General features: G+C 54.7%; 1 protein-coding gene across 1 annotated transcript in view; it reads left to right on the top strand.

The window, feature by feature from the left end:
* SLC25A11 (solute carrier family 25 member 11) overlaps window positions 1-15,595 on the top strand; it is a 55,819-nt gene that overhangs the window by 15,186 nt on the left and 25,038 nt on the right. Inside the window, exons 2-3 of the mRNA XM_068273966.1 lie at window positions 2,941-3,093; window positions 5,626-5,832. Of these exons, the coding sequence (XP_068130067.1) occupies window positions 2,941-3,093; window positions 5,626-5,832 (360 nt within the window). The remainder of the gene's footprint in view (window positions 1-2,940; window positions 3,094-5,625; window positions 5,833-15,595) is intronic.

The raw sequence follows: 15,595 nt of genomic DNA, 5'->3' as shown, positions 1-15,595 counted from the left end.
CAAAATCAGTATCTCAAATACTCTATAGCACTGGTCCCCAATCTTCGGTCCATGGGATAATAGTGTTCACCGGATGTTTTTCTGCTTGTCCAGCACTGTGTAATATGTCGGCACCATATAAATACAATAAATAATAGTAATAAATGTGTGCCAGTCAGGGCTTGTTGTAAGTTACACGCAGCACTTCTTACTGAAACCAGAACCTGTTTTCTTCTGCTTTGTGTGATAAGAGGACAGAGGTCACCAACAATGTCCCTTGTTGGACATCGGCCATGCCTTGCCAGCCAACGTCCAAAACACACAGAAGGCCTTTGAGAGAAGCTTGGACGAGTATTGTACGCTGCCAGCGCTAAGCCCACATCCGGACACAGAACTACACACAGATCTAGCCTCTGATGGCTGAGTGAGCAGAGAGTCCAAATATCACCCTTCTTTCTTGGGTTAAAGCTTTAAAGAGTAACTGTCAGGCTGCAGAAGCTAATTTAAACCTCTATTCTCCTGTGTTAAACAGTTTAGAAGGAAGCTCAAAAGCCATTAGTGAAGATAAAAATCTCAGTTACCTTTGATGTGTGCTTATCAGCAAGTCTGTTATAGACCCATAAAGACGCAAGCCGCATACTAAACTGCAAAGCATTCTGGGGCCCTCCCCTCGGCTGCTAATGAGACGTTACAGCAGCTTGTGTAATCAGTCCAGCGCGTAGCACTGATAAATCTCGGGGCAGAGTACACTGCAGGAGTAGGCTATTGTTCCTAGCCACATGGCTCATTAATATTCACTGCACACTGTGTTGTTCAAGTATGAGCTTATCTGTGATCAGGAAGCAGGCAGGACATGACGACACATTTGACAGGAAAACATGGAGCCTGCCATGAGCTGTCAGGAGCATCTATCTCTGCATATACTATATACAAATTCTGTGAAATCCAAACGTGGACAGTGAAATGCATATGTAATGTAAGTACAGCCAATCTTTAGCTACTGATATATGTGTTTATTTTCTCTGAGACCTTATACCTAACAGCTCCTCTTTAAAGGATAACTAAAGTCAGAGAAATATGGAGGCTGCCATTTTTATTTCCTTTTAAACGATAACCGTTACCTGGCAGCCCTGTTGGTCTGTTTGGCTGCAGTAGTGTCTGAATCACACCAGAAACAAGCATGCCGCTAATCTTGTCAGATCTGACAATGTCAGAAACGCCTGATATGCTGCATGCTTGTTCAGGGGCTGTGGCTAAAAGTATTAGAGGCAGAGGATCAGCAGGGCTGCCAGGCAACTGGTATTGCTTAAAAGGAAATAAATATAACAGCCTCCGTAGCCCTCCCGCTTCAGTTGTCCTTTATATTTACACGGTCGCAGCAAAACCCCACAAAAAGACAATGGGGCTCAAAACAATACTCCATTTAATCCAACATGTCGGTCGTTCAAAAATGAACGATCACAACGGGCGGTGTGCGTCATGAAACATTGTTTAAAGGAGTTGTCAGGCAAATCATGCTTTCCCATGATATACTTACCTGGGGCTTCCTCCAGCCCCTTGCAGCAGACATGTCACGCAGCATATCCGCTCGCAGCTGCCGGCCTGGCGGCCCGACGGTGCAGAGGCCGACCTCTACTGCACCTCCGCGAGCGCTGCTGTCAATCAAGTCCACGTTGTCCAGTGTACTGCACATGCGCTGTAGTCCTGTGTCTGCACCGTACGCAGTGGCCAACGTGGACTTGATTGACAGCGGAGCAGGCGCAGTAGAGACAACCTCGAGGTCGGCCTCTGCATCGGCGGGGCCTCCAGGGCCGGCGGCAGCGAGCAGAGATGCGGCGTGGGGCATGTCTGCTACAAGGGGCTGGAGGAAGCCCCGGGTAAAAAGATCACGAGGGAAGCATGATTTGCCTAATAACTCCTTTATCAAATTTTCATTACACGATGTTCAACGATGTCGTGGAAAAAACATTCGTTGCAAAAATATCGTTCTTAAAAATCGTGTTGTTGGAATGAGCTTGAGAAAGCACCCAAAAAGTAAAAGTTAGATACTTATCTCAGTAGAGGGAAGCCTGTAGATGGCCCAGAGGCTACCCTTGTCCTCGCCGCTACTCAGTGGGACCCTCTTCCTCTTCACCCATGCACTGCCCTCTATACGGCCACGCCTCCCTCTGTGTACTGCCAGAAAGACCAGTCGTGGTCTGTAGCACGACGTTGGAAACCTCTGGAGGTGCTGTGGTAAGTATCTATCTGATTTTCTCTCCTTTTAAACTTACAGGTTTGCAGTGAATGGGAACTGCATTTAAAAAAATAAGACAGATACTTACCCAAGGAGAGGTCCTATAGAGCCTTTCTGGCTCCTCTCCTGGTCCCCACGTTCCAGTGCTGGCTCGCCCGGTAGCAGTATTTGACTAAATTAGTCAAATACTGCTTTACCCAGCCGAAGGAGACTTCAGAAGTCTTCAGGAAGCCCGAGTGCTCCTGAAGAAGGGCGGCCCTGTACTGCACCTACGCAAGCAGCTCTCTTGCATGCTCACGCCTGTGCAGTATGGAGCCACACGTCTTCGGGAGGACACAACTCCCGAAGACTTCCAAATACCCACCAAGAGAGGAGACAGAAGGTTCTATATGACCCAGAGCCTTCCCTCTCCTTAGGTAAGTATTTGCTTCATTTTTTAAAAAATGCGGTTCCCAGTCACTTTAAAGATGAAATGCAAAAATAGTTTTCAATAACATTAGATTGCCAATGTTGATATTCTGTATATACCATTGTCTGTATTATGTACCCCATGTTTGCTTCTTACACTGTACAGCGCCATAAAGGATGTTGGCACTTTATAAATTAATAATTATGAAATGACGCCTGTACAGTAGCACTGATATGTTGTAGCACGTTTTCTAAACAAAGTTGTATTATCCCTGAAATGTCTGTGTCAGTCGGTGATACTTGTGTCATTGTTTTAGGATGGGGGCCACCGTGTTTGTCCAGCCGCTGGATCTCGTAAAGAATCGCATGCAGCTGAGCGGAGAAGGAGCCAAAACAAAAGAATACAAGACCAGCTTCCATGCGGTGGGCAGCATCCTGAAGAATGAGGGCATAGGGGGCATCTACACGGGGTGATTATTATATATGTGTGTGTTTATATAGTGCTGTTGTGTGTATACAAAGCTTTATAGAGTCTCTCTAATATACTCAAGATAAATGTGAGAAGCAAATGGTGGCTATCATTTATTTCCTTTTAAACAATACCGGTTGCCTGGCTGTCCTGATCTCTTTGGCTGCAGTAGTGTCTGAATCGCACCAGAAGCAAGCATGCTGCTAACCCAGTCAGACTTAGTGCTATGAAACTCCGCATTTCCTCTTTGTTCTAAAACATTTACAGCATAAAATCTACTACCACAAAAAAATTGTAGCAGAATAGCATTCAACACAGTTAAACACGGTACTTTGTTCTTCAGTGGAAAGATCCTTGCTTCAGTGGAAAGCTTCTGGCCACATCAGAAGAGGATAACATAATCTTTTGTTTACATTCCTTTGTCAGATACATTTAGCTAACTGCCGAAACTGAGCTGTACCGAGCTGAAAAGTGACCACTATAAAGATTTTAATATATAAATACAGCAGCTATGCAAAGTTTTTTTTCCCCACTTTAAGACAGAAACCTCTTATATGCATGGTTGTTCAGGGTCTGTGGCTCAAAGCATAACTGAAGTGATAGACTTTAAGCTCGTTTTCCCTGCAGGGGGAGACGGCCACAAACAGCCGCATTTGGAGCTGGCAGGCAGAGCAGAGAAAGTAAGAAGGTAAAAACCATGTGCACAGCGCTGCGGTCCAGCAGCGCTGAACAGAGTAACGTCTCGTCACTTAACTGTCCCTTTGATGGGCTCACAATTTAATCCCTGAATATTAGAGACAGAGGATCAGGAGGACAGCCAAGCAATATGCATTATTTAAAAGGAAATAAATAAATCAGCCTCCATATCACTCTCACTTGTGCTTTAAGTCTAACTTTGATGCAACAAATTTCACCTGTGAGAGGAGGGACAGACTCACAGCTTCCTTCTGTCTGTGTCACCCTGCAGGAGGAGGGACAGACTCACAGCTTCCTTCTGTCTGTGTCACCCTGCAGGAGGAGGGGCAGACTCACAGCTCCCTTCTGTCTGTGTCACCCTGCAGGAGGAGGGGCAGACTCACAGCTCCCTTCTGTCTGTGTCACCCTGCAGGAGGAGGGGCAGACTCACAGCTCCCTTCTGTCCGTGTCACCCTGCAGGAGGAGGGGCAGACTCACAGCTCCCTTCTGTCCGTGTCACCCTGCAGGAGGAGGGGCAGACTCACAGCTCCCTTCTGTCTGTGTCACCCTGCAGGAGGAGGGACAGACTCGCAGCTCCCTTCTGTCTGTGTCACCCTGCAGGAGGAGGGACAGACTCGCAGCTCCCTTCTGTCTGTGTCACCCTGCAGGAGGAGGGACAGACTCGCAGCTCCCTTCTGTCTGTGTCACCCTGCAGGAGGAGGGACAGACTCACAGCTCCCTTCTGTCTGTGTCACCCTGCAGGAGGAGGGACAGACTCACAGCTCCCTTCTGTCTGTGTCACCCTGCAGGAGGAGTATCGGACTCATAGCTCCCTTCTGTCTGTGTCACCCTGCAGGAGGAGGGGCAGACTCACAGCTCCCTTCTGTCTGTGTCAACCTGCAGGAGGAGGGTCAGACTCACAGCTCCCTTCTGTCTGTGTCACCCTGCAGGAGGTGGGGCAGACTCACAGCTCCCTTCTGTCTGTGTCACCCTGCAGGAGGTGGGGCAGACTCACAGCTCCCTTCTGTCTGTGTCACCCTGCAGGAGGTGGGGCAGACTCACAGCTCCCTTCTGTCTGTGTCACCCTGCAGGAGGTGGGGCAGACTCACAGCTCCCTTCTGTCTGTGTCACCCTGCAGGAGGTGGGGCAGACTCACAGCTCCCTTCTGTCTGTGTCACCCTGCAGGAGGAGGGACAGACTCACAGCTCCCTTCTGTCTGTGTCACTCTGCAGGAGGAGGGACAGACTCACAGCTCCCTTCTGTCTGTGTCACCCTGCAGGAGGAGGGACAGACTCACAGCTCCCTTCTGACTGTGTCACCCTGCAGGAGGAGGGACAGACTCACAGCTCCCTTCTGTCTGTGTCACCCTGCAGGAGAAGGGACAGACTCACAGCTCCCTTCTGTCTGTGTCAACCTGCAGGAGGAGGGACAGACTCACAGCTCCCTTCTGTCTGTGTCACCCTGCAGGAGGAGGGACAGACTCACAGCTCCCTTCTGTCTGTGTCACCCTGCAGGAGGAGGGGCAGACTCACAGCTCCCTTCTGTCTGTGTCACCCTGCAGGAGGAGGGGCAGACTCACAGCTCCCTTCCGTCTGTGTCACCATGCAGGAGGAGGGGCAGACTCACAGCTCCCCTCTGTGTCACCCAGCAGGAGGAGGGTCAGGCTTACAGCTCCCTTCTGTCTGTCACCCTGCAGGAGGAGGGGCAGACTCACAGCTCCCTTCTGTCTGTGTTACCCTGCAGGAGGAGGGGCAGACTCACAGCTCCCTTCTGTCTGTGCCACCCTGCAGGAGAAGGACTTTGGGTTATGTTACATATGGTTTGTCACCCTCTGATATCTCCGTGTTTGTGTCTGCAGGTTGTCAGCTGGTCTCCTGCGTCAGGCCACCTACACCACCACACGTCTGGGTATTTACACCATCTTGTTTGAGAAGCTTACGAAGGAGGACGGCACCCCACCAAACTTCCTAATGAAAGCCGCCATCGGCATGACGGCCGGAGCCACCGGAGCCTTTGTGGGGACGCCAGCGGAAGTCGCTCTCATCAGAATGACGGCAGATGGACGGTAAATTTGATTATGCTTCAAATATACATAGATATATATTACATACATATTCTACACAGCTCTAAGTATACCTGAAGTGACATGTGACAAACATGGGGACATAGTGTACTAGTCCTTCTCAGAGCTTGTCCGTGTTCACTTTCTATTTCATTGTACTGCAAAAATACACAACATGCTTTTATCTGAGCAAATGAGCAGTCAGATGCAGCCACGGCTCACTGGAAAATCAAATTGATGGCAAAACACTTTGATCTGTCTGCACACAGATTCCTGACAAAAACATAGTGCTGAAATCTGCTGTAAGTCTCCTGCACTCATTTTTATATTGTAATAATTTTATTTTTGGGCACCTCCAAGCCTATACGTAGTTTCTCTCTACTTGGTGCGCCAACGAGCTATCTTCCTGGCGGAACGTTTCGGCTGAGCACAGGCTAAGGGCATCGTACTCCTACTCGCCCCGCCTGTTCCTGTGTTACTCTATAGTGCGCCGTACTGACGGCCCTGCCCTCCCCTGTCAATAGCAACTGAACAGCTAGCGCTGCCTCTGTACTGCCTCGTCCCTAAACTTTCCCCATGGATCGAGTGCCGATGCCTGACTGGCGACAGTTATTGTACATGTGTACAAAGTTTGACCTTTGTTGCTGTGTCTCGGTTTCAGTCCCAGGGACACAGCACATGAGTTTCAGTTCACGAAGGCCTGTTTGGTAAAACGTAGAAGTGTCACCAGCTGTCGATTCGTTTTGCAAGTAAGCTTTATGTCATGTCAGGTTTTCCTGCTTCCAGCCAGAGCTGTGATGATTTTTCTGACTCAAGGTCTGCCTAACAGGAGCTGTAAGTTGTAGGTTTTTGTTCTGTGACAGCATAGAAGAGGAAAAGGCATCCCCGCCTCCCTATAGATCTGTCACCTCTAGTCCCTCCTGTGTACTAGTCTTACCCTGTTCACGTGTAAAGGCTTACAGGGAAACCTCTATGAAGGTGTTGTTGTTTTTTCTGATGTCCTGCTACAGTACGTCGGTGCCAATAGAATGAGTAGTTAGGATGACTCCTCCTATCAGCTGGTGCCTTTCCTTTTTACTGATTGGCTAATTGTTAGCTCCAGGCTGGAGATACTGAACATCTCACTTGTTTTACAGAATGTAAAACATTCTAATGTTTGTGAATTCACATTTATTGCAGTATTTTCTGCACAAGTCGGTAATTTACTTCACTGCAGAAATGTTTACTTTTCCATCCAGTAACAGCCTTAGTGAATAGACATTTAAAGGGATCTTAGCAGCTCTTGGTTTCAAATAGGTGAAAGGGCTGCAATGTTTGAGACCCCCCCCCCCTCCCCCCCTGCGCGTGTGAAGTTTATCAAGTATGACTTATCTTATCTGTTTGAAGCAGTGTCCCCGTCCTCCCCCCTATCTAATGGTTAATGGGTTTGTTTGATATCAGCTTCTGGGCAGTGAAGTCTTATTAGAAAAGTCCTTTTCTGCCGTCCATTTTCTGTTGCTTGAGGATGGCTTGCAGATGTAGGACATAGAATACTTCCTGTAATTAACCTTTTTAAATGTAAAAAAATGAGTTAAAATGAACGTTTTTAATGAGCCACATTTTAGCATGCATTTTGAATGTGCCATTGAGATGCCGTGGGAGTTTAAAAACTAAACAAAAATGATGCTCGGTTTCCTTTAACAAACTTCTGTGAAATCAGCTGTTTTCTGTGTTACTGAATGCGGAAATAATTGATGCCTATGTTAGAGAAATACTTCTTAAAGAGAGGAAGTCCCGCCCTGGAGGGTTGTCACCAGAAGAAGTGTCCCCTGGGAGAGTATAAGCTGGTGAGCATTGTAACATGTTGGAGATAGACAGGTTCTCTGTACCGCCTCCAGCAGTCACAGGAAGCTATGCAGAATGTTAGCCTATTATTGCTCTGCCCTTCTCAGAAAGTGATGGGCAGAATGCCTGGAACGTGTAGCCTGTCAGTAGTCACGCTGCATACTTAGTGACACATAAACTGTTCAGCAACACTTGTTCTGCTATTTAGGTCAGTAATGGGTGATCTCTGGCAGGTGCTCTTTCCAGTAGCTGGTTTGCAGTGTTAATGGATTACAGTACTTATAATATCATTAAGGCAAGGGACAGTTCTCGCCACATTGTATTGCAGCGCGTTGAACGGGAAACGTGCAGGGAGAACAGGCGCAGGCTTCTGCACCGAGTCTTTCACGACAGTTTGTTGCGCACTGGTGGGATGCAGCACAACACACACAGGCACATTCTTTCTGGATATCAAATGCGCTGACATTGATTTGATGAAGACACGCATCAGGCTGTAACAGGGAGGAGTGCCAGAGATCATTTGCGTGACGCCGCTACAGTATATATATGTCAGTGTCATATATATATATATATATATATATATATATATATATATATATATATATATATATATATATATATATATATATATATATATATATATATATATATATATATATATATATATATATATGTATATAGGAATCAACCTTTAGTCAACCTCAGGGAGTCACTGAGATCTGGTGCTCTGCGGGGAGTCGCTGAGATCTGGTGCTCTGCGGGGAGTCGCTGAGATCTGGTGCTCTGCGGGGAGTCGCTGAGATCTGGTGCTCTGCAGGGAGTCGCTGAGATCTGGTGCTCTGCGGGGAGTCACTGAGATCTGGTGCTCTGCGGGGAGTCGCTGAGATCTGGTGCTCTGCGGGGAGTCGCTGAGATCTGGTGCTCTGCGGGCAGTCGCTGAGATCTGGTGCTCTGCGGGCAGTCGCTGAGATCTGGTGCTCTGCTGGGAGTCGCTGAGATCTGGCGCTCTGCGGGGAGTAGTCGCTGAGATCTGGTGCTCTGCGGGGAGTCGCTGAGATCTGGTGCTCTGCGGGGAGTCGCTGAGATCTGGTGCTCTGCAGGGAGTCGCTGAGATCTGGTGCTCTGCAGGGAGTCGCTGAGATCTGGTGCTCTGCGGGCAGTCGCTGAGATCAGGTGCTCTGCAGGGAGTCGCTGAGATCTGGTGCTCTGCGGGCAGTCGCTGAGATCTGGCGCTCTGCGGGGAGTCGCTGAGATCTGGCGCTCTGCGGGGAGTCGCTGAGATCTGGCGCTCTGCGGGGAGTCGCTGAGATCTGGCGCTCTGCGGGGAGTCGCTGAGATCTGGTGCTCTGCGGGGAGTCGCTGAGATCTGGTGCTCTGCGGGGAGTCGCTGAGATCTGGTGCTCTGCTGGGAGTCGCTGAGATCTGGCGCTCTGCGGGCAGTCGCTGAGATCTGGTGCTCTGCGGGCAGTCGCTGAGATCTGGTGCTCTGCGGGGAGTCGCTGAGATCTGGTGCTCTGCGGGCAGTCGCTGAGATCTGGTGCTCTGCGGGCAGTCGCTGAGATCTGGTGCTCTGCGGGCAGTCGCTGAGATCTGGTGCTCTGCGGGGAGTCGCTGAGATCTGGTGCTCTGCGGGGAGTCGCTGAGATCTGGTGCTCTGCGGGGAGTCGCTGAGATCTGGTGCTCTGCGGGGAGTCGCTGAGATCTGGTGCTCTGCGGGGAGTCGCTGAGATCTAGATCTGTAGGGAGTCACTGAGATCTGGTGCTCTGCGGGGAGTGGCTGAGATCTGGTGCTCTGCGGGGAGTCGCTGAGATCTAGATCTGTAGGGAGTCACTGAGATCTGGTGCTCTGCGGGGAGTCGCTGAGATCTAGATCTGTAGGGAGTCACTGAGATCTGGTGCTCTGCGGGGAGTCACTGAGATCTGGTGCTCTGCTGGGAGTCGCTGAGATCTAGATCTGTAGGGAGTCACTGAGATCTGGTGCTCTGCGGGCAGTCGCTGAGATCTGGTGCTCTGCGGGGAGTCACTGAGATCTGGTGCTCTGCTGGGAGTCGCTGAGATCTGGTGCTCTGCTGGGAGTCGCTGAGATCTGGTGCTCTGCGGGGAGTCGCTGAGATCTGGTGCTCTGCGGGGAGTCGCTGAGATCTGGTGCTCTGCGGGGAGTCGCTGAGATCTGGTGCTCTGCGGGGAGTCGCTGAGATCTGGTGCTCTGCGGGGAGTCGCTGAGATCTGGTGCTCTGCTGGGAGTCACTGAGATCTGGTGCTGTGCGGGGAGTCGCTGAGATCTGGTGCTCTGCAGGGAGTCGCTGAGATCTGGTGCTCTGCAGGGAGTCGCTGAGATCTGGTGCTCTGCAGGGAGTCGCTGAGATCTGGTGCTCTGCGGGGAGTCGCTGAGATCTGGTGCTCTGTGGGCAGTCGCTGAGATCTGGTGCTCTGCGGGCAGTCGCTGAGATCTGGTGCTCTGCGGGCAGTCGCTGAGATCTGGCGCTCTGCCGGGAGTCGCTGAGATCTGGTGCTCTGCGGGGAGTCGCTGAGATCTGGTGCTCTGCGGGCAGTCGCTGAGATCTGGTGCTCTGCGGGGAGTCGCTGAGAGCTGGCGCTCTGCTGGGAGTCGCTGAGATCTGGCGCTCTGCGGGGAGTCGCTGAGATCTGGTGCTCTGCGGGGAGTCGCTGAGATCTGGTGCTCTGCGGGGAGTCGCTGAGATCTGGTGCTCTGCTGGGAGTCGCTGAGATCTGGTGCTCTGCGGGGAGTCGCTGAGATCTGGTGCTCTGCTGGGAGTCGCTGAGATCTGGTGCTCTGCGGGGAGTCGCTGAGATCTGGTGCTCTGCGGGGAGTCGCTGAGATCTGGTGCTCTGCTGGGAGTCGCTGAGATCTGGTGCTCTGCTGGGAGTCGCTGTGATCTGGTGCTCTGCAGGGAGTCGCTGAGATCTGGTGCTCTGCAGGGAGTCGCTGAGATCTGGTGCTCTGCGGGGAGTCGCTGAGATCTGGTGCTCTGCGGGGAGTCGCTGAGATCTGGTGCTCTGCGGGGAGTCGCTGAGATCTGGTGCTCTGCGGGGAGTCGCTGAGATCTGGTGCTCTGCTGGGAGTCGCTGAGATCTGGTGCTCTGCTGGGAGTCGCTGAGATCTGGTGCTCTGCGGGGAGTCGCTGAGATCTGGCGCTCTGCGGGGAGTAGTCGCTGAGATCTGGCGCTCTGCTGGGAGTCGCTGAGATCTGGTGCTCTGCGGGCAGTCGCTGAGATCTGGTGCTCTGTGGGCAGTCGCTGAGATCTGGTGCTGTGCGGGGAGTCGCTGAGATCTGGTGCTCTGCGGGGAGTCGCTGAGATCTGGTGCTCTGCTGGGAGTCGCTGAGATCTGGTGCTCTGCGGGCAGTCGCTGAGATCTGGTGCTCTGCGGGCAGTCGCTGAGATCTGGTGCTCTGCGGGGAGTCGCTGAGATCTGGTGCTCTGCGGGGAGTCGCTGAGATCTGGTGCTCTGCGGGGAGTCGCTGAGATCTGGTGCTCTGCTGGGAGTCGCTGAGATCTGGTGCTCTGCTGGGAGTCGCTGAGATCTGGTGCTCTGCGGGGAGTCGCATTGATCTGGTGCTCTGCGGGCAGTCGCTGAGATCTGGTGCTCTGCTGGGAGTCGCTGTGATCTGGTGCTCTGCTGGGAGTCGCTGAGATCTGGTGCTCTGCTGGGAGTCGCTGAGATCTGGTGCTCTGCTGGGAGTCGCTGTGATCTGGTGCTCTGCAGGGAGTCGCTGAGATCTGGTGCTCTGCGGGGAGTCGCTGAGATCTGGTGCTCTGCGGGCAGTCGCTGAGATCTGGTGCTCTGCGGGGAGTCGCTGAGATCTGGTGCTCTGCGGGGAGTCGCTGAGATCTGGTGCTCTGCGGGGAGTCGCTGAGATCTGGTGCTCTGCTGGGAGTCGCTGAGATCTGGTGCTCTGCGGGCAGTCGCTGAGATCTGGTGCTCTGCGGGCAGTCGCTGAGATCTGGCGCTCTGCTGGGAGTCGCTGAGATCTGGCGCTCTGCTGGGAGTCGCTGAGATCTGGTGCTCTGCTGGGAGTCGCTGAGATCTGGTGCTCTGCGGGGAGTCGCTGAGATCTGGTGCTCTGCGGGGAGTCGCTGAGATCTGGTGCTCTGCGGGGAGTCGCTGAGATCTGGTGCTCTGCGGGGAGTCGCTGAGATCTGGTGCTCTGCGGGGAGTCGCTGAGATCTGGTGCTCTGCAGGGAGTCGCTGAGATCTGGTGCTCTGCAGGGAGTCGCTGAGATCTGGTGCTCTGCGGGCAGTCGCTGAGATCTGGTGCTCTGCAGGGAGTCGCTGAGATCTGGCGCTCTGCGGGGAGTCGCTGAGATCTGGCGCTGTGCGGGGAGTCGCTGAGAGCTGGCGCTGTGCGGGGAGTCGCTGAGATCTGGCGCTCTGCTGGGAGTCGCTGAGATCTGGTGCTCTGCTGGGAGTCGCTGAGATCTGGTGCTCTGCGGGCAGTCGCTGAGATCTGGTGCTCTGCGGGGAGTCGCTGAGATCTGGTGCTCTGCTGGGAGTCGCTGAGATCTGGTGCTCTGCTGGGAGTCGCTGAGATCTGGCGCTCTGCGGGGAGTCGCTGAGATCTGGTGCTCTGCGGGGAGTCGCTGAGATCTGGTGCTCTGCTGGGAGTGGCTGAGATCTGGTGCTCTGCTGGGAGTCGCTGAGATCTGGTGCTCTGCTGGGAGTCGCTGAGATCTGGTGCTCTGCTGGGAGTCGCTGAGATCTGGCGCTCTGCGGGGAGTCGCTGAGATCTGGTGCTCTGCGGGGAGTCGCTGAGAGCTGGCGCTCTGCGGGGAGTGGCTGAGATCTGGTGCTCTGCTGGGAGTCGCTGAGATCTGGTGCTCTGCTGGGAGTCGCTGAGATCTGGTGCTCTGCGGGGAGTCGCTGAGATCTGGTGCTGTGCGGGGAGTCGCTGAGATCTGGTGCTGTGCGGGGAGTCGCTGAGATCTGGTGCTGTGCGGGGAGTCACTGAGATCTGGTGCTCTGCGGGGAGTCACTGAGATCTGGTGCTGTGCGGGGAGTCACTGAGATCTGGTGCTGTGCGGGGAGTCACTGAGATCTGGTGCTCTGCTGGGAGTCGCTGAGATCTGGCGCTCTGCTGGGAGTCGCTGAGATCTGGTGCTCTGTGGGCAGTCGCTGAGATCTGGTGCTCTGCGGGCAGTCGCTGAGATCTGGCGCTCTGCGGGGAGTCGCTGAGATCTGGTGCTCTGCTGGGAGTCGCTGTGATCTGGTGCTCTGCGGGGAGTCGCTGAGATCTGGTGCTCTGCGGGGAGTCGCTGAGATCTGGTGCTCTGCGGGGAGTCGCTGAGATCTGGTGCTCTGCTGGGAGTCGCTGAGATCTGGTGCTCTGCTGGGAGTCGCTGAGATCTGGTGCTCTGCGGGCAGTCGCTGAGATCTGGTGCTCTGCGGGGAGTCGCTGAGATCTGGCGCTCTGCGGGGAGTCGCTGAGATCTGGCGCTCTGCGGGCAGTCGCTGAGATCTGGCGCTCTGCTGGGAGTCGCTGAGATCTGGCGCTCTGCTGGGAGTCGCTGAGATCTGGCGCTCTGCGGGGAGTCGCTGAGATCTGGCGCTGTGCGGGGAGTCGCTGAGAGCTGGCGCTGTGCGGGGAGTCGCTGAGATCTGGCGCTCTGCTGGGAGTCGCTGAGATCTGGTGCTCTGCTGGGAGTCGCTGAGATCTGGTGCTCTGCGGGCAGTCGCTGAGATCTGGTGCTCTGCGGGGAGTCGCTGAGATCTGGTGCTCTGTGGGGAGTCACTGTGATCTGGTGCTCTGCGGGGAGTCGCTGAGAGCTGGTGCTCTGCTGGGAGTCGCTGAGATCTGGTGCTCTGCTGGGAGTCGCTGAGATCTGGCGCTCTGCGGGGAGTCGCTGAGATCTGGTGCTCTGCGGGGAGTCGCTGAGATCTGGTGCTCTGCTGGGAGTGGCTGAGATCTGGTGCTCTGCTGGGAGTCGCTGAGATCTGGTGCTCTGCTGGGAGTCGCTGAGATCTGGTGCTCTGCTGGGAGTCGCTGAGATCTGGCGCTCTGCGGGGAGTCGCTGAGATCTGGTGCTCTGCGGGGAGTCGCTGAGAGCTGGCGCTCTGCGGGGAGTGGCTGAGATCTGGTGCTCTGCTGGGAGTCGCTGAGATCTGGTGCTCTGCTGGGAGTCGCTGAGATCTGGTGCTCTGCGGGGAGTCGCTGAGATCTGGTGCTGTGCGGGGAGTCGCTGAGATCTGGTGCTGTGCGGGGAGTCGCTGAGATCTGGTGCTGTGCGGGGAGTCACTGAGATCTGGTGCTCTGCGGGGAGTCACTGAGATCTGGTGCTGTGCGGGGAGTCACTGAGATCTGGTGCTGTGCGGGGAGTCACTGAGATCTGGTGCTCTGCTGGGAGTCGCTGAGATCTGGCGCTCTGCTGGGAGTCGCTGAGATCTGGTGCTCTGTGGGCAGTCGCTGAGATCTGGTGCTCTGCGGGCAGTCGCTGAGATCTGGCGCTCTGCGGGGAGTCGCTGAGATCTGGTGCTCTGCTGGGAGTCGCTGTGATCTGGTGCTCTGCAGGGAGTCGCTGAGATCTGGTGCTCTGCGGGGAGTCGCTGAGATCTGGTGCTCTGCGGGGAGTCGCTGAGATCTGGTGCTCTGCTGGGAGTCGCTGAGATCTGGTGCTCTGCTGGGAGTCGCTGAGATCTGGTGCTCTGCGGGCAGTCGCTGAGATCTGGTGCTCTGCGGGGAGTCGCTGAGATCTGGCGCTCTGCGGGGAGTCGCTGAGATCTGGCGCTCTGCGGGCAGTCGCTGAGATCTGGCGCTCTGCTGGGAGTCGCTGAGATCTGGCGCTCTGCTGGGAGTCGCTGAGATCTGGTGCTCTGCGGGGAGTCGCTGAGATCTGGTGCTCTGCGGGGAGTCGCTGAGATCTGGTGCTCTGCGGGGAGTCGCTGAGATCTGGTGCTCTGCAGGGAGTCGCTGAGATCTGGTGCTCTGCGGGGAGTCGCTGAGATCTGGCGCTCTGCGGGGAGTCGCTGAGATCTGGTGCTCTGCGGGCAGTCGCTGAGATCTGGTGCTCTGCGGGCAGTCGCTGAGATCTGGTGCTCTGCGGGGAGTCGCTGAGATCTGGTGCTCTGCTGGGAGTCGCTGAGATCTGGTGCTCTGCTGGGAGTCGCTGAGATCTGGTGCTCTGCTGGGAGTCGCTGAGATCTGGTGCTCTGCGGGGAGTCACTGAGATCTGGCGCTCTGCGGGGAGTCGCTGAGATCTGGCGCTCTGCGGGGAGTCGCTGAGATCTGGTGCTCTGCTGGGAGTCGCTGAGATCTGGTGCTCTGCGGGCAGTCGCTGAGATCTGGTGCTCTGCGGGGAGTCGCTGAGATCTGGTGCTCTGTGGGGAGTCACTGTGATCTGGTGCTCTGCGGGGAGTGGCTGAGATCTGGTGCTCTGCTGGGAGTCGCTGAGATCTGGTGCTCTGCTGGGAGTCGCTGAGACCTGGCGCTCTGCAGGGAGTCGCTGAGATCTGGTGCTCTGCAGGGAGTCGCTGAGATCTGGTGCTCTGCTGGGAGTCGCTGAGATCTGGTGCTCTGCGGGGAGTCGCTGAGATCTGGTGCTCTGCTGGGAGTCGCTGAGATCTGGCGCTCTGCTGGGAGTCGCTGAGATCTGGCGCTCTGCGTAGAGTAGTCGCTGAGACCTGGCGCTCTGCGGGGAGTCGCTGAGATCTGGTGCTCTGCGGGCAGTCGCTGAGATCTGGCGCTCTGCGGGGAGTCGCTGAGATCTGGCGCTCTGCGGGGAGTCGCTGAGATCTGGTGCTCTGCTGGGAGTCGCTGAGATCTGGTGCTCTGCGGGGAGTCGCTGAGATCTGGCGCTCTGCGGGGAGTCACTGAGATCTGGTGCTCTGCGGGGAGTCGCTGAGACCTGGCGCTCTGCGTGGAGTAGTCGCTGAGATCTGGTGCTCTGCGGGGAGTAGTCGCTGAGATCTGGTGCTCTGCGGGGAGTA

This window comes from Hyperolius riggenbachi, chromosome 3, assembly GCF_040937935.1.
Source record: "Hyperolius riggenbachi isolate aHypRig1 chromosome 3, aHypRig1.pri, whole genome shotgun sequence".
Lineage (NCBI taxonomy): Eukaryota > Metazoa > Chordata > Amphibia > Anura > Hyperoliidae > Hyperolius > Hyperolius riggenbachi.
This window is presented reverse-complemented; position numbering and strand designations above follow the sequence as displayed.